Source organism: Prunus avium, chromosome 1 (assembly GCF_965620075.1).
Source record: "Prunus avium chromosome 1, drPruAviu1.hap1.1, whole genome shotgun sequence".
In the NCBI taxonomy this organism is placed as follows: domain Eukaryota; kingdom Viridiplantae; phylum Streptophyta; class Magnoliopsida; order Rosales; family Rosaceae; genus Prunus; species Prunus avium.
In genome coordinates, this window is record NC_142284.1 from 20,584,935 (window position 1) to 20,603,550 (window position 18,616).

At 35.0% G+C, this 18,616-nt stretch overlaps 2 protein-coding genes across 8 annotated transcripts; one reads left to right on the forward strand and one right to left on the reverse strand.

The window, feature by feature from the left end:
* Positions 1-1,620: 1,620 nt before the first annotated feature.
* Positions 1,621-4,079, forward strand: LOC110756211 (Peroxidase superfamily protein). Its single transcript, XM_021957619.2, has 4 exons — positions 1,621-1,884; positions 2,460-2,639; positions 3,012-3,171; positions 3,549-4,079. The coding sequence occupies exons 1-4, from the start codon at positions 1,621-1,623 to the stop codon at positions 3,974-3,976; spliced, it is 1,032 nt and encodes a 343-aa protein (XP_021813311.2). The 3' UTR covers positions 3,977-4,079.
* LOC110756210 (uncharacterized) lies at positions 4,053-17,181 on the reverse strand. 7 transcript variants are annotated; one of them, XM_088245187.1, is made up of 12 exons: positions 17,060-17,181; positions 16,504-16,817; positions 14,242-14,340; positions 13,557-13,660; positions 11,801-12,606; positions 11,554-11,676; positions 11,323-11,411; positions 11,038-11,238; positions 10,129-10,524; positions 8,412-8,495; positions 7,076-7,255; positions 4,053-4,370 (listed from the first exon to the last, which is right to left on the reverse strand). In XM_088245187.1, exons 2-11 carry the CDS (start codon positions 16,642-16,644, stop codon positions 7,214-7,216), a joined length of 2,085 nt encoding a protein of 694 aa, XP_088101313.1. In that variant the 5' UTR covers positions 16,645-16,817; positions 17,060-17,181; the 3' UTR covers positions 4,053-4,370; positions 7,076-7,213. The 7 variants fall into 7 exon arrangements, with proteins under 7 accessions (XP_088101313.1, XP_021813310.1, XP_088101307.1 ...); XM_021957618.2 differs by having other exon boundaries at positions 4,053-4,374; XM_088245181.1 differs by having other exon boundaries at positions 4,053-4,405.
* Positions 17,182-18,616: the final 1,435 nt, after the last annotated feature.

The following is an 18,616-nucleotide window of genomic DNA, read 5'->3' on the forward strand; positions in this document are numbered from 1 at the left end:
GAAGGGCAACATGACATCATACACCCAAGGAGAGAAAATAAGCAATAGAATTAGAACTTTCGATAATCATGTGTTGCAAGGTTTGGTAAATGGACGGTCAAAAGTCTTGACATGCTTTTGATACCGATAAATTAGCTTCAAGTTGCTGAGCTTACTAACACAAGGAATTCAAACTGTGGACCAACGTATTAGAAAACCTATTAATTTGTAAACTTATATGCCAAAAATGAGAAAACTAGTAGTCGGCTATCGGAGATTTGGCTTTTTGCCAAGTCAACAATTACATAGCTACGCTATCTTAGGCATGCATAATATGATACTCATATAATCTTAACAAGCTTTTCGACATCCGATGAAATGGCTGGCTTCAAGTTCTTAACTTTTCCAGCTCATGAAAATGAAAAGAAAAAAGCAACCCATTATGAGGCAATTCCTCAACCCTAAAGTATCTATAATGGGCTTCCTAAATCACATTTTTAGACAATTTAAGGAAAAAAAAAAAAAAAAAAACACGACTCCAACCATGCTCAAAGAGTACTAAGTACAATCGGTCCTAAGATTTTTTTGGTTATGGGACAAAAACAAAAACGGAGACTCTTCATACGCATTTATATGCTGCATTAATTAATTTCTTCTCTTTTTCTATGTGACATACGATGGACTTAATTGTTAAATAAGTGAGTTAAAATTAACTAGAATTTGACCCAAATATGAAATGTTAAGTACGATCCAAACATGACACAACAAAGCTTAAATGCGATCACTTTTCTCTTATAATATATCCTTTGTAGGTTCCATTTTATTATATTTTGTGGATTTTACAAGTATCATATAGCAAACTAGATGATTTAACTGTTTAGAAGTGATGTTAAAAGCGCTTTTAGATCATCCAAACCGTTTTTCAAAGCTTCTAGGAACAATGCCTACGTATTGACCGAGAGTAAAAGTGATTCCTATACAAACACGCTTCTGAAAGTGCTTCCTATACAAACACGCTACAAATTTGTTAAGTTTTATTAAACCAAGATTAACCATCGAGTACGGGCACCAATCCCACCATATAAACTATGAACCTTGGATATCTAAAAACTACGGGATCCCAAGATTTGTCTTGTAAGACTAAATTTCACACCCTAAAACCAAGGCTGAGCTCACATGCATTGGTTCATGTCCCTTGCTAACTACGATATATAATATGATTTGGGTTAAGATAACGTATAAGATGGTTATTGATGATACCCTTGGTGCATGTGAACAGCTTATTTCCCCCACACTTCCGTCACACGGTGCCGTAATAGTAGCCTTAAGTCACCAACTTATAATCGCTACCACATCTTGAGTGTTGAGTTACGTTCCAAAGTATTATAGGGGTTCGAATTTGAGACTACTGATCGGCAAGTCATGCTCTTTTTCTATTTGGTTAGACTTCGTTGATGAGTGTTGAGCGAGCTTTAAATAATGACAAATATAATAAATATTATACACACATTTATCCAGCATGGCATTGTCGGGCACTCCATGTGTGCAAACCCTAAATATTTCATGTATATAAATCCCCAAGGGTTTCATTGAACTTTACCACATTCAAGCCTAATTAGGGTTTTTTTTGGGAGAGGGAAAATGATGATGAGAAGCCAAATATCATTTGTGTTTCTTGTTCTCCCATGTTTGGGTCTAGTTGCTCTGAGCTTCTGTCTAGGGTTTGTGAGTGCTGCTTCTTCGGTGCCACTGCCTAACAAGTTGACTTGGCATTATTACAAAGTCCATAATACTTGTGATGAAGCAGAGATTTATGTACGGCACCAAGTGCAGTTGCTTTGGGACAAGGATAAAACCATCACCCCCAAGCTCCTCAGGTTGCTCTACTCCGATTGCTTCGTCACGGTATGTGCTTCTATTCATTTCTACTAAGCTTCCTCCTCCTCATTTTTTCTCAGATCAATTAAATTTGTGTATGTATCTTTGTTTTGGTGGCCAAAGTGAAGCAATGAAAGCTTTTTCCCTTCAGCTCATGTATGAATTAATTAGCTATTTAAAACGATATTAATTCACACACAAAAAAAACAAAGTGAAATAAGAGAAAAAATAAAAACACATTACTTCCCTTCGGCTATGTGTTATTCTTTTTTTGGGTCAGAAATTAGCTTCGTCTTAGCTGTAGTGAAGTAGGACAAACAGTACATTAATATCTGGTTCCCTACTTACTATAATATATTACCACAATATTTCCACAAAATATATTTAATTCACTTTGGTAGTAAACCACCTTTGTTTTTCCTATATTTTATTTTCTCTATCCTTTTTTTTTTTTTTGGGATTATGGAAGCCTCTTAGGAAGATTAAAATACCCTTCCCTTACTAATTAATCTGATAATGCTTATAAAAGTTCTTGAATTTTAAAATTAGTTAAATGTATGTACGAATTAATAGATTTATTTTTTACATTGAGGAAAATCCAGGGTTGTGATGCATCAGTGCTCCTTGATGGTCCAAACTCAGAAAAAACTGCACCACAAAATTATGGGCTTGGAGGGTTTGTTTTCATCGACAAGGTCAAAAGTGTTCTTGAACAACGTTGCCCTGGCGTGGTCTCTTGTGCTGATATTCTCAACCTTGCCGCTAGAGATGCCGTTCATTTGGTACCTTTCTGACCTCCTATAATTTTTGCTACTTGTAGTTTGTCGGTTTTATCACTTTGATTCTTATAAATTTTACATCCAAACAATTTGAGAACATGTTACAAATTTTGTTAAATCCTGTGACAAATTCTATCATATCTCAATCTCAAAATATAACGAAATTAGAAGATTTGACAAAATTTGTAATGTGTCCTTAGATTGCTCACGATTTAAGACTACAAGAGTAAAATTGATAGAAATTAAACTACATGGGCCATAATGGTAAAACGGGCAAATCACATAGACTAAAAGTGACTTGCTTATATTTTATTTAAACTAATTTTATCAAAATTCAAAGCACTAATTTTTTATTGTATTTATTAATCTCAATAGGCAGGCGCACCATCTTATCCTGTTCTTACGGGAAGAAGAGACGGCCTGACATCTAGCAAATCATCCGTGGATCTTCCCTTACCGTCCATCTCATGGCAGGCTGCGCTCACATACTTCAAATCTAGGGGCTTGGATGTATTGGATATGACCACTCTCCTAGGTAAGAAATGGAAATTACGAATATGACACTGTCACCACTCCATTTTATATTTTTGTTTTATGTATTTTACTTTTTGAGTACAAGCGATAGTCTAAACTACAAAAAGAGGAAGGTTTCTCACACACACACTATCGTAGTATTATGAGGGGTTCGAAACTTGAAATCATTAATCAATAGTCAATGCACTTTTCCACTCGGCTAAACCCATTGGTTAATGAATTTTTTCGTTTTAAATTCATTATTTATTGCATAAAATTGCTTTGAACACAAAGACAAGGTGGCATACTCATCACGTCACATGGCATTCCATTACGTTACGGAAGTCCCAACTTAAGTTTTACCTTCAAAATGCATTTCTGATAATTTCCCTTTGTCAGGCGCACATTCAATGGGCCAAACACATTGTCGTTACATTGTTGATCGGCTGTACAATTTCAATAACACGGGAAAGCCAGACCCAGGCATGGAACGTTCATTCTTATCCGACATGAGAAAGCTTTGCCCGCCGAGAACAAAGAAGGGACAGAGCGACCCACTGGTGTATCTAAACCCGGGATTCGGCGCCAACCACACATTCACAGAATCCTACTACTCTAGAGTCCTATCTCACAAAGCTGTACTTGGAATTGATCAACAGCTACTGTATGGTGGTGATACTAAGGAAATTACCAAAGAGTTTGCTGCCGGTTTTGAGGACTTTCGGAAGTCATTTGCTCTATCAATAAACCGGATGGGAGCTTACCAGGTTTTGACAGGAAACCAGGGGGAGATACGAAAAAATTGCCGAATTCCAAATAAGAAGTAGATGGCAAGCTATTAAGAAAGGGCAAAATGGTCATCAGGGTGGCATTGTTTTGTGATGTTTTAGGAGGAATAATTAATAATGACCTAACGAAAAGTACATTTCTGATTCACAAATAAAATTATCAAACAAAGTTTCTTAGGTTATGACTCTCAGCATATGATATTTTTGTATAACTATCAATACATCTCTCTCTCAAAGTAATCACATTCTCAAGTCCACAAGATATTAGAACTCTCAGCACCAAGTTTGCTCTTCAAAATATGATGTAATGAAGATTACAAGATTGAAAAATAGTCATGTTCGTCAAACCTGTAACAGGTATCCGCCAAAGCTAAGCAGTTAGACCTCCATGCACGAAAACAGAGAAACTTCTTCCCTCTTTAGAATCTCTCAGCTGGCTTCAAAATGAGGAAGAGAACAATATAAGCTCTGACAAAGACCAGCCAGGAAAAAAAAAAAAAGACTCAGGCAAAGATTAAGTGGAAGTGTAAAAAGGAAATAAAGGCATACGCTCTTTTTCACAATCATTTTAAGAACAAATTGGGTACTGGAAATAATTGGCTTGCTCTAAAGTTATAAAAATGAATTAAAAAATACTGTGAATAAAAAAAAAAAAAGTAAGGGAAACAGTTAATGGTTCTCGAGCCCATAAATGGTACCAATTGATGGATACTCCACAGAATCCCTAAATAAATAAATAAAAAAAGTCTGATCCCAAATACTATCTACCATTACAAACATGGTGAATATGTAACCATGTCCAACTCGCTATAATATGCAAATAAGATTAACTAAAAGTCTGGGCTCTGAAGCTAGTATTTCCAGTTCAAATACCTCTTCAAATTGTTAGCACCAACTAAAACCCTGAGGAGCTAAGATAATTATAATACAGAAGATTCATGAAGTAAAATATATTGGGAAGCACGTAGAAAGTTTTCAGATTTTGACACTAGGTCACCAATGAAGTACTTGATAATCCTAATGTCCTCTCCAAACTTATTTTTCCTCCATGTTAAATTTTTATTTAATTACAAAATACTAATCCAAAAAGGTCTCTGAAAGCCTCCTGTTTTTCTACACCCCTATATCATATGGAAATTGTTCACAGGAATATGCAGGGAAAAGGACAATACAAATAAACCTGCAGACTTGATGTTCAGCACCCAACTGACAATTTTGAGTCATTAAATAAACCGATTTTTAGAAACTTCAAATCTAATACATTACCACACTTCCACTACTCAGTTTTTCTTTCTGACTTGAAAAGATGACGTTCGACACTATTACTCTATCCAACATTACTTTTCCTCATTTTCCTCTGTCTCTCTGGTTCTCTTTTTGTCAAAGCCTTCCAGAAAAATGTTCTCATATTTTCCTTCACATACTTAATTAAGAAATAAACACAATGTAAAGGCTTTAAAAAAAAGGTTATTGAGAATCTGATGGAGAGTAAATGCCAAGTCACACCTACTGCTGGGTAACAAGATCTATATTAGCGTCAACAATACACACGATATTTGAAAACCAAAGGAAACCCAGATGCTATTCTACACCATCATAATCTAACGAGGTAGAATTCTAACCGAGAGAGAGAGAGAGGCTAAAGAAAATACTCAAATTCTTCTGAACCACCAAGTACAAAAGTCTCCCTTTGTAAAAATGATTTCCTCAAGAAAACAAGATAACAAAGCAAGACAAAACGAGGCCATTATTCAGATCAATGTAGTCAGTGTCACAATGCGGTGGCTTGAAGTTCATCTCAACATCACCAGATAAATTGAGGCCTTCATTGGTGGCAGCAGGTACTTCATATTGGTACAAATTAAGGGTGGCAATTTGTGTTAATGGATCGGGTATGTAATTAATCGTGCCGAATGACTCAACACTAGGGTTACAATCAGGCCGTGTTCGGGTTGCCCCACATATATTGTGATTAAAAAATAAATAAACTTAAAACGAAGGGCCCATTTGGTAATGTCTTCATTTTTTGTTTATGTTTTTTTTGGTTTTTTGTTTTTTTTTTCGATTAGAGATAGCAAGGAGATATATGGGAAAAAGGGAGGGCGGGAGGAAGGATGGTGAGAGGGAGGGGGGAAAATTTGTATTGCTGCATAAAATGAAAACTAAAAAAAATATTCATTTTCAAGTTTTTTCATTCCTTCATTTATTCCTCACCCTTCCCTCAACTCTTCTTCATCCCTCTTTTCCTTCCTCTATTTCATCTCTATTTCTAACCAAAAACCAAAAACGAAAAGGTTATCAAATGGGCCTTAAGTTTCCTTCATTTCTAAACTAAACTTTTTCTTCATTTCTGAACTAAACATGCCACTTACACGTCACAATAAATTAAAATTTTGCTAAACATGTCCCTTCATTTTGGTCAGCGTGGCTATTTTATCCTAATTAAATCTTCACCCGCATTTTGAGAGTACTAACTGCTCATAATATTAAGTTCACTATTACACATCTTTGAGTTAAACTTAAATCCTGATATGACAAGAAAACTGTCCACAAACAGTGCAAAAGTGCAGCATCAAAGAAGAAAGACTGAAAGATCAGATACTTATAGCTATCTGCAAGTGACCACCAGCCAAGAGTTCAAATCCCAATTCAGACGACAATAACGTTGAAACTAATTATGTAAACAAACTAAAAGAAATTAAGAGAGAGAGAGAGAGAGAGAGAGAGAGAGAGAGAAGTTATCGGCAAAAGAGGAAGGCAAGTTTTGTAAACTTTACGACCGGAATCTCAATCAATGTACCCAAAATGAAAATCCAATGACGATATAGAGGCAGTTCAATATAAAATTCCTATAGCTACATAAGCTAATAATTACTATTGTAAATCTAAATAACGTATATCAAGATTTCACCCTTCTTCCTAAAAGGTTGATACAGATTCACTTTGCATGATTTCCCATTAACCAAATAATATAAATAACAAAACCATGATTTATCATTTGATTGAATGCTAAAATGTACCAAAACTAGAAACAAAAAAGAGAAAGCCCTAATCTAGAAACATTTCCAAGTCAGCTCAAACTGAAACTCATGTGGAGTTCCATACAAATGAAAGAAAAGAAAATCACATGGTGTTTACCTTGCAAAAAATTTGAAGCAGACAACATAAGTGCAAATAACTGGACCAATCTACAAACAGCAATGGCGCTTCAGCTTGAACTTGCGAGTGTAATCAGATCAGAGTGTCATCACCGTGCTATCTGGGATTGAAAAGATCCTAGTCACCATTCCGGGCTGAGGGGCTGTTTTTCTTGATAAGCTGGTTCAAGCAGAAGTTAAGTTTCAAAAAGAGCATCCACAAAGCAATATGCACAGTTTCATGCAACAAAATGGTCGTTTCTGTCCATTTCTGTTAGTGGCCGCCTGTGTTTCAGTCCCATCAGATGACCCAACCAGGCTTTGGCCTGAGTCATGGGCCCTTTTTTTACCACCAAGCACCCAATGAGCATAACTGGGAGGACCAATAAGCCAACCTGTCCACCTGCCCATCGGCCCAGCTTTTATAAATCTTTTTAGTTTAATATTATTTTTTTTAAGTTTCTAAAAGAATCATCTGCTATTTTCTTTCAGTCAGTAATATTCAGTATACTCTAATACTTTCTGTTCATTTATTGTAGAATAACTATTAAAGCAATATCGAACAAGAAATAGATTGTTCTAAGGTCACCCAAACGCCTGCAGGCAGGGAAGCGGGCCTTGAATTAGAAGGCTGGGCTGTGGTCATCAATGAATAATTTGATAATATATGGCAGTAACCCAACTGCTTTATCACATTTTGACATAATTAAAAAGCTCAGTAAAAAGCATCATGTCAAAGTTCCAGTCACATATATTTACAAAAGAAGAATCCCTTTCTCTAGGATGCAAAAGGAATTGCATTGTTAGGGTCGCCAAGAAATGTGGTCCAGTGATCCAAACTGTCTAAATTTTAGGTCCAGATTAAAAAATCATCTCTGTAAAAATAATCAGGTGAACCAGACCATTAAAATAAATAAATGATATTTCATTCAGTTATTATTTTGTAAAGATGATTCCTGAATAGGGATTTAACAAATGGACAGCTTAGATTACTGAATCACATTGAGGGTTGGTCCCACAAGAGATTCCCTTTGCTTCTTATCAAAAGGGATCCCTATGTATAAGTTTTCCCTATATATACAGCCACACACATTTGGTTTAAGATTGAAAAAGAGAAATTTCACGAACAGTCTGTGTGTCTAAAAAGGGTACATGCAAGTGACATAAAAAGCTCTACTAATATGTGGTGCCATCCCATGCTTTATTTCTTAACTTAAGAGGATGATGTGCAACACCATCGATGGTGAGAGAATTCTCTTCAAAATCTACGAGAAACCACCATAAAGCACTCTCTCACTAATAGTTAGAGGGAAATAATAAATCAAAGAGAATCTAACCTTGTAGAAATATTTCTTCCGAAGCTTGACCGCTGTGCGGATGCATCTTTTGACACTGATTTTCAGCAAATTATCATTGAAAATCTGCAGCGCATTAAAATAAGTTTCAAGGAAATTATTTAGGAAAAGTAGAAAAACAATCCAAAAATCATGAAGAGTTACAAAACCAACTCAAATAAACTGGACCAGAAAAACCTCTTAACACCACAAGGGCATCACAAAGATCCCCATATCATTACGACACTCCCCCGATACATATCTAATATTTAAAATCCGTATCAATTAATATTTTGACAATTTCACCTATCCAGACAACCAGCACTCATTAAAGTCAAAAAATAGTTATTTTCAACATTATTTAAAAAACTAACGTCTGTTCTTAATTTTTAAAAACTAAAGAGTCAATATGAAAAAAAATACACACACACACACACAGAGAAGAAAAGAGAACCTCTACTTTTGTATCGTCCAACACAACAACCAAGGGCCAAAAGAGGCAGATTATTAAATTCTTTTTTTTTCAAATATATATATATATATATATATATGCTTCAGTTGAGGGACACCCTTGTAGAGCCCACCATGCATTGTATTTCAACGTTCCGAACTGTCTAGTTTTTAGATATTCCCTCAAAGATTATCTCTGCAAAATATCACTTGAATCCGAAACCATTTGACCACTAATTAGATTATTGTTATTATAGTATTTTCTTGAAGCACCGTGTTCGTGTATTTTGTTGGTCCTAATTAGATGTCTTAATGGTTTTCAATTTGCAAGGATGATCTATGAATGAAGATTTGAAAAATAAACGGTTTGGATCGTTGAATTTTTTTTTTTAGGGTACCCTAAAGGGTGTCCCTCAAATAAAATTATTTGAGGGATCCCTCAATAGAAGAGGACTATAAATAAATAAATAAATAAATAAATATATATATATATATATATATATATATATATATGTGTGTGTGTGTGTGTGTGTGTACATATGTAACGTAATACATATTATTCTATTGGTATACCTGTATTCTTGTTTTTTTAAATGTATCATATCATCTAGCAACGAATCCTGTATCCCCTATCCATTGACGGCAACAGAGAGAATGAGTGATCATTAAATTTTTTTTTACTTTTATCCATATGCATGTGGATATGGATATCCATGCAACATAGGAGATGAGCGGTCCTTGGAATTTTTTACTTCTTTAACTGTTTATCCATATCTTGTAACCAATATGCTTGCGACCAACCTACATTCCCATGTGTAAAATGGCCTCCAATCATACTATATGGATTGTGCAAGACTAGTGGCATCTAGTCTCCACTATGTTGGAGGAGCTCCTGAGCCCTGAGATGAAATCTCACAGATGACAACATTTGAACAAAAAAATGGCATGAGAGAGTGGATTTTCTTCAAACTTTTTTTGAGAAATTTTAAAGATACGCCTTTTAGTAGGATTTCTCTTGAGTTTGAAGGTGCAACCTATCCTAGATTCTATGGACTTCTCACACGTTCTACTTATACTTTGTCTCCAATTTTAATAACAAAGTTTGTGTTTCTTATCCCAAATAGATAAAAGTCAGTGCAGAACTGACCGATCAAATTCATAGACCAGGTAACTGTAAAAGTAACCTTTGAGTGGAAGAAAACAAACAGAGAAATAAATTAACTAATGCAAAGTACAATATTAAACAGAAAACTCAATATAATGCACCTACCTTTATCATATCATCAATTGAGCGTGTCTCGCGAATGATTTTCTGGCGGTTCATGATGAGGATTGCAGCAACGCAGAAGACTGGTAACTCATCATCCCCATTCCTAGTTGATGAGACTGCAGTGCAGATGTGCATGCGATCATTCTTTGACCAAAAATTCCTTGTCAACCCACAAAAATGATAAGTTGATGCTGATTTTATTCCAGTGTCAGACATGGACTGTTCTGGATTTCCATGATTTGAATGTGAGCCGCCCTTCATATCACCACCACCCTCCACACTTTCACCCCTCATTTCTGCTTCCAAATCCCTAGGAAGCTGTACCACCAAGGCTTCTAGACAGCTGTCCTCTAAATTGTAAGCCAAGGATTCTTGAAAATCAGCAGCCCACATCATCTGCATTTGACATAACTGACAATTTGAATATATACAAATATACATGCTGCAGTTTATGAGGTAAACATGTAGTGGAAAATTTCTCGTTCTAACTTATCATAGAAATTTCTCTTTTATATAAATTATAGAAATACTTAGAGTTAAATATTTTTCTGGCAGTTACACACTCCAAAGACCAATTTTTTTTTTCTTGCTCTTTTCTGATTCCAAGCTCATCATAAGAACTACAATATTAGGAAATATGCCCATAAACCTTAAACCCAACATTATGTGATAAGTTAAACTTAATGAAAAGACAGAGCAAAGCAATCATTTATCCTATGGACTATGGCAACTTCGCCCAATTTGTATTTAATACACGTGTAAATAATTTGCACCAAATAAGTGCCATAGTTCATCCATTTTGTAAAGCATATATTATAATTGCAGGTTTTGAGGTCCATATTAACAGTTCATAAATTCATTGGGTGATCTACCATATCAAGCATGACAGAGTAACTAAAGAGCACAAACCTCCCACATACAAAGAGCATCATCAAACGATAACTCCCGACGGAAGAGTACCAGCAGCATCCGAAATGCAAAATGAAGGCTTTCAGCACCTATGTGTGACAGGTGTGCAAACATTTCCCTGTCTGTGAGTTCCAAGATATTCCACAATACTTGCAACTGCTTCATTACCCCAGTCGGTCCTTCCATCTGAAAATTTTCCCGCTGAATGAAGAGTTTGAAAAGAAAATGTTAGTGATGGAGCATAGAAATATCTAGCTCAAGATATATTTGTCAAGTTTAGAATACCATTCTCCTTAGAAGCATCTCAAAGCACCAAAACGCATCAGCATTATCCTCAAACAGGACGACAAATGGAGACAGCAAGTCACTCATACCTAAAAAACAATAATCAGTTAAACTAAAACTAACTTCTGCAGCTTTTGAGATAGAGTGATAATTTTGAATCTTAATTTAAGAGAAAATCATGTGAGGACAGAAAGAGCATTAGAAAAAGAAAACTAATAACAAAAACACAACCTTGACAATATCCGGTTGCTGGATCAACCCACGCATAAACAGCAAGAATATCTGACATCCTTGCTAAATTTTTTGCATCCTCATAGAATTCAAGATGACTGTCTGTTCTTACCACATCAACAACTGAAAGAAAGAAAAAAAAAATGACAAATTTTCTCAACTGAAAACAAGGCTTTAAGAGGATCAATCAATGAGAGCAACAACAGTATGAATTATAAGTGAGACTAAGAAAGAAAGGTAGACTTACCTATTCGGTGGAGAGTCCAAAGCCATTCAGATACTCTGTCTTCACTCACAGTCCCTCCTTGAGACATTGTTGTATTTCTAAATTCTGTATCTGGTACATCTGATATTCTCATCCTGTTAACTATTTCTTTCTTATTACCCATATTATTGGACTGCAATACTGAATGATGGGCATCAGTACGAACCATTTCAATTTCAGAGTTAATGGTGCGTGAAACATTCTTGGATGGTGAGCAATTTGATTCAATAACTAAATCTACATTGTTATTGACTTGAAAACTGTGCATGCTGTCCTTTTTCAACCTTGACTTACATTGCGCAGAAAGTTTATCATCAGACACGCGACCTTCATCATCTTCTTCACACTTTTCAAACAAATCAGTGACCGGTAAAGTAGGATATTCAAAATAACTTTTTGGTACATATTTTGTTCCATCTGCTTCTCTCCCGAGCTTTGGGGAGCTGCAGTCATGTGGACTAGAAGTATGTATGAAACAAGAAGAATCATATGCTGCACTATCTGTGCTTTCCCTCACGCTGACAAGGTCAGCCGACTCACTAGAACTCTCTTGTTGGCATGCATATGATGTATCTGTACAATTATTATTCCTATCACAATAGTTCTCTACTTTGTTAGTATTATCAAAAGAAGTTTGTCTATGTTCAACTTTAGCTTCCCCCCCTTCGTCATCTTTAGACGGTGCCCTAACATCCATAACCTTGGACCCAACAACATAAGCAAGTGAACCAGTTCCAATGCTTGAATGCATCATTTGGCACTGCTTAATCAGGTCCCTATAACGTTCCCTGCATACAAAAATTTATGAAGACGGTAAATCCAAACAAATCCAAAAGACTGTATTTCAACTGCACTTACTAATTGAAAAGAATTCCATAAGCTGAAAAGAAAATTTCATGGTGCATTTTAACACATATAAAAATAAATAAATAAATAAATAACCTGAATTACAACTATTGCCCTTGTTACTTTGGTAAATGTTTTTATTTAGTCTCTTTCTATACTAAGAATAATGCTACTCCTGCAGAACTTTTATTGCAGAATAAACTTAAACCATGACCAGATGACACCTGGCTTGCGAAGTAGTTTCATGTTATACAGGTTTAGTTTGAGTGGCATGCATGACAAGCCACATAATCAGTCACGTCATGGAGTAAAATGATTCTGGAAAAGTTTTGCATTTTCCTTCAGAGAACACAATATATATATATATATATTGCATTTTCCTAATAGTGAATGGAAAGGTGCTAAATGCCCTGAATGTGACCTCATATCCACTTGGCATCATCTTTGTTTTCAGATAGACCCATATTGAGTTTGAGTGATATGCATGACAAGCCACATAAACAGTCACAGCATGGAGTAAAATGATTCTGCAGAAGTTTTGCATTTTCCTTTAGACTAAAAACATAAGAAAAATTTCTCATTTTCCTTATGTGTGAAAGGAAAGGTGCTATATGCGCTGCATGTGACCCCATATCCACTTGGCACCATTTCTTTTCAAATTGGCCCGTCATTGACCACATGAAGGACATTGAAAGCAGATGAGAGCCTGGAGTAAGTTATCAATTGCCTGGCACATAATCCATGGACAAGTGAAACTTTGGGGTCTCCGTATAAAACACCTGTTACATGCCCCAAAAGTATCTATATCGACGTGTTTAATCATCAATAGAATAAGAGTTTTAAAGAGATATCTATCATAAAAGTTAATTAAAAATATTAAGAAGAAAAGGACCTCCGGGCTGTCCGCAACTGCCTTCGAGACTCCACAGTACTACCCAGAGCATAACAACCAAGTAAAAATTCCCACACTTCTGGCCTTATAGATTGATCAACGCCCTATGATGCAGCAAAAAGTTCCGTTACAATTATAAGTTAGAAAGTCTTTGATTACACCATCTTCAAGATAGAGATTTTAACACTTCAAATCACAAATTATCAATTTCAACATGTTTAAAATGACATGTCTAAAACAAAGCTCTATTTCATAAACAAAACAAAAGCAGTCAACCAGACTAAGATTACTATATATGCCAATAAATACCACCTGAACACTTAAATGTTTATGCTAGAGTGAAATGAGAGAATATACACCGAAAATACCATGCCTAGCCACAGTTGATAGTACAAGTGGTAGAAAATAAACAAATATGTACAACTTCTCTTCAAAAGCTTTGACCACATATCTGAAGACTTAGATGAAATTAATTGAATAGTTGTCACAGATAGAGGTCATCTGTAACTCTAATACTGCTGCTACCACAAATCACGATCTTACTATGTGTACAACAAATTTATCAAAAAAACATAACATAAGTAGACAGTTAATTATAACATATATAAAAAATCAACTGAAACAAAATAAAAAAGAACTCCCTACAAATTAGGCCCAAATTATATTCAACTGTAAACCAACATACCCCCAATACTATTAATTTGAGTGCCTTCTGAAAACAAAAATTCTTCCCATCGCTATCAAATGTGGCCTGCCACTTCTCCGGTTTAAGCATTTTGTTCACCTGAATCATTCGAAAATAAAACGACAATGCTCTATAAATGAATACAATCATGAATAAGAAGAAAACTTATGTGATAATTTAATTACATGGAAAGAATAGCATGTATGAAAAAAGTTAAAACACCTTTCTTCAAAGACCAAATCAGACAAGCATCATGCTCCCTCAGTCTTTAAATTGTAATGGAGATCTATTACTCATTACCATAATTATATATGATCAGAAATGGGAATAAAATGTAGGTGGTAATTTAATTACACACAAAGGAGAACATATGAGAACAAAAATCAAACACTTTCTACTGAAAACAAATTCAGAAATGTATCATGCTCCCTCGGTTTTAAATTCTAATGAAGAGCTTCTATTTCACACCAAAAAATTAGAAAGACTAGAAGTTTACAGAAAGTCGCAAATTGTGATGAAGATGAAGTACCAGGAGCTAACACATATTTCAAGAACTGGTCTCTCAGTTTCTAGAATAAATACCAACGTAAACACCGCTTGGCCCTATATGCTCCAGAAAAACTAGAAACAAGGCTTATAACATTTTCCCCCAACTCATTCCTTCTGTCCAAAAAGATTGGTAGAGGTTTAAAATAAAATACATAAGAAAGTCTCAAAAGTTTTTTTTCATCTTTTTTTCTTAACAAAACAGGAAGCAGCAGGCCACCTGAGGACTGAACCACGAAGCTCACACTTCACACTTATTCTTAAAAGGGGAGGAGATTCCACTAGAACGAAGGCCCAAAAGTTTGAGTAAGCATGATATCTGTTGTTACACGAGGACATTTGGATGCTTTGAAATGGGGTAAATGGCTTTAGTAGAATGTCTATATAGAGATAGATTGTCACTTAAGCAGGGTTCTAAGATATGTTACCCCGCTTTGTTCCATATATTTGAATAACAGTGATATCTTAGATATTATAAAGGTAAATAAAAGGTGGTTGTACTATCAATTTTGAAAAAATGAAATGCTTTAACAACAAAAAAGTATAGAAAAAGTGGTTCCAGAAGAGAAGTCAGAATTTGATGCAGCCACCAAAAAGCCCTCGGAAAATCAAGATCAAAGAATTGGTCAAACATATTGTCCAGTGCAATAAGGGTCTAACTCTTTGAGAAATGCAAAGCTTTTCACTCAATGGAGCCAAATTTTCTCAGCACAGTGGTAAAGATGGAAATCAAACATCCTTAGAGCTCGAGTTTATATGTCCAGAAGTAGTTTATTTATTAGTAACTCATTAAACTTTGTCTTAGAAGAGTTAATAATATCGTCAGAATCCATTGAGTTTCCTAAGTGCATTCTTAATTAGAAGTCAAGAAGAATTACAACCCTCTATAAATAAAAAATACCACCCAGATTATGGTGGCCGATTAATGATCCACTCCTCACAAATTGTTCCAGCCTAGTCATGACTCTACGTTCATATATAGCAACTCTCATCCTTGTCCAAGAGGACCACACTATTAGAAAGATTATGACCCAGTGTAATATCACTTTTAATGCCTCATCCTTGTCCCAGAGGCACAAACTATTTGGAAGATAAAAGATGTAGTTTGTGACGATTGGAGCATTAACCGACCAACAAGGTACAAGGGCTTCCTCACTATGGTGCATGATATGGTCAAATAAAACATGATGGAATGTAAAATCTCACATCAGCCGCAAGCCAAATCCTAACATGTTATATGAGCTTGATTTGACCTGAAAAAGAGGCATGGCATCACAATGGTGTAATAAACAACTTTTGCAGGAAACTCCTAGAGTCCCTGCCTGATTTATTTTTCCCCTAACCACACCCACCCAACACACACACAAACACACACACACAGGGAAATGTTCTCTTGCAAGATTGTACATCTGTAACACACATTCGGATAAGCAAATCCACACACACACACACATATATAGGGAAATGTTCTCTTGCAAGATTGTAAATCTGTAACACACATTCGGATAAGAAAATCCACCTGATCAATGGTTCCAATCAATAGTCTAACAGTATGGAATGTCAAACTATCTGAAAATGGAGCATTACAACATATACATATGTGTGTGTGAAATTCAATGTTCTCATACTTAATGAGATATTGAAAATGAACAAACCCGAATCCGAATACATACATAAAATGCACAAAGACAAATATAACTAATGTGAGAGTCTTACAGCTATAACCACCTTTATTGGCGACTGCGAGAGGCATGGGTCACTAATGTCACGGACAATTGAACCAACTCTTTGCAAATTAACAGTGGCACCAGATTTCCCACAACCCCATTGCTTGTCCTCTCCGCCTCCACAAGACATACCAATGTCACAGTCCACCAAAACCAAAACCCACCAATACCAATACCACTACCTCTCCTCTTCTCCTTCTCCTTCTCCTTCTTCTTCTCCTTCACCTCAACCTCCACAACTACCATTACACAGTGGGAAAAAAAGGAAAAAACTCAAATACCCAAATCCAGATATCCAAATAACTGCAAAAGAAAATTCAACAAGCAAGAAAATTAAAAATTTATGGTGCAAATGAATCAACGAAAATGGAGAAATTTGTGGAAATGAAAATTGAAATGTGCAATCGGATCCGGGAATTGATTAGTGATCAAACGGTGATCAGATCATTGAAACTAATGTTTGTGTGTGACTTTGTGTTTGTTTATATCGAGAGAGAGAGAGAGAGAGAGAGAGAGAGAGAGATAGAGAAAGAGAGGAGCTTTACCTAAGGAAGAGAGGCTACGAAGAATAGCGTGAGATCTTTGGAAGAGAGAGAGCGTTGAGGAGGAGCTCCTCCGTCGCCATTTAACACACAAATTAAACCGTTTTTGTTGCATTTCCCCTGTGTTTTACCCCTTTTTTTTTCCTTTTTTTTTTTTTTTTTAATGCTTCAATTCGACTTTTGTTTTCTTTACTGTGACGCGCAAGTGACTTGAATAGTTGAATTTCGCTATTATTTTCTACTTTCACAATTGACGGCTTGACAAGAGAGCAAGCATGAATTGAATTAGTCCAAAACTAAAAATCTCGATTTTTTTTTAGGAAAAGCAATAGTTATTATTGATGAAACATATCATAGTACAAAGCTACAAAGAAGTTAAGGGTGATAACCATTTCAGTTTTTAGTTTTCAATTTCTAGTTTTCATTTTAAATTTTTTTTAAATTAAAAATTAAAAACTTGTTTGGTAACTATTTCCAGTTTAAAATTTTATGTGGAGCTTGAAAATGAAATTTTTTGGGGTCAAATTGTGAATTTCATATCGTAGAAAGTGCACGTTACAAAGAGTTTTTAGTATTTTTCAGTGAATTTTTTGGATTTAGGATGATCTTTTTGTGAATTTTGAATTTTGAGGTTCCAAGGCTTGGATTGGATCTGTTGTCGAACACAAGAATCGAGCGGCCAGGTCCAAGTCGGAAGGTCCCAAATACTGAACTTTGGTAACTAGAATGCATTTTCATGTGTGATGATGTAAAAATAGTGAACAAAAAAGGAGAGGAAAATAAATGAAAACTAAAACTAAAAACTGAAAACACTTTCAAGTTATTTTAAAACATAAGGGTGATTTTGAAAACTAGATTTCACTTTTTTTAAAACTGAAAATGAAATCTGTCACCAAACATGTTTTTAGTGTTTAGTTTTCAAAAAAAGTTAAAATGAAAATTGAAAACTAAAAATGAAATGGTTATCAAACAATTCCTAAGTTATTAATTGTAAAATTGATTACGCATTGGACTTCTTCTATATCTTTAGAAGAATCTAGCAACATAATTGTGGGACTATAATTTATTAGTGTTTGTACCAAAATTTGTACTATTGTCCAATTATGGCCAAAATACGTGATCGTAGAATTTTAAGGAAATTATTTGTCGTGCATGTCAAATGGAGGAAAATCTAGGAAATTTTTAAAGATATTTTCATGATTTTATGGAATAATTAAATTATCTTTTATTTGCTTGGAATACAAAATAAATAATAATTTCTAGATTCATGCAATATTTAATATGACCAAAATATGGCTAATATTTATTTTATTTGGAAGGAAATAAATATTAAGTGGTAACTTTCCTTACACCAACGATAACGATTTGAAAAGAATTTTCAAGGATCAATATGGAGCTAAAATAGGAGTGTGATTCTACAATACGAATTCTTGGGCGCCAAGTACTCTTGCTATTAAAGTTAGGTCAACATGCTATTTTATAAAGATCAAGAGAAGAAGAAAGGCTCTCTCTCTCTCAACACATCTAAACACTATCTACACATATGTCAAACATATATGT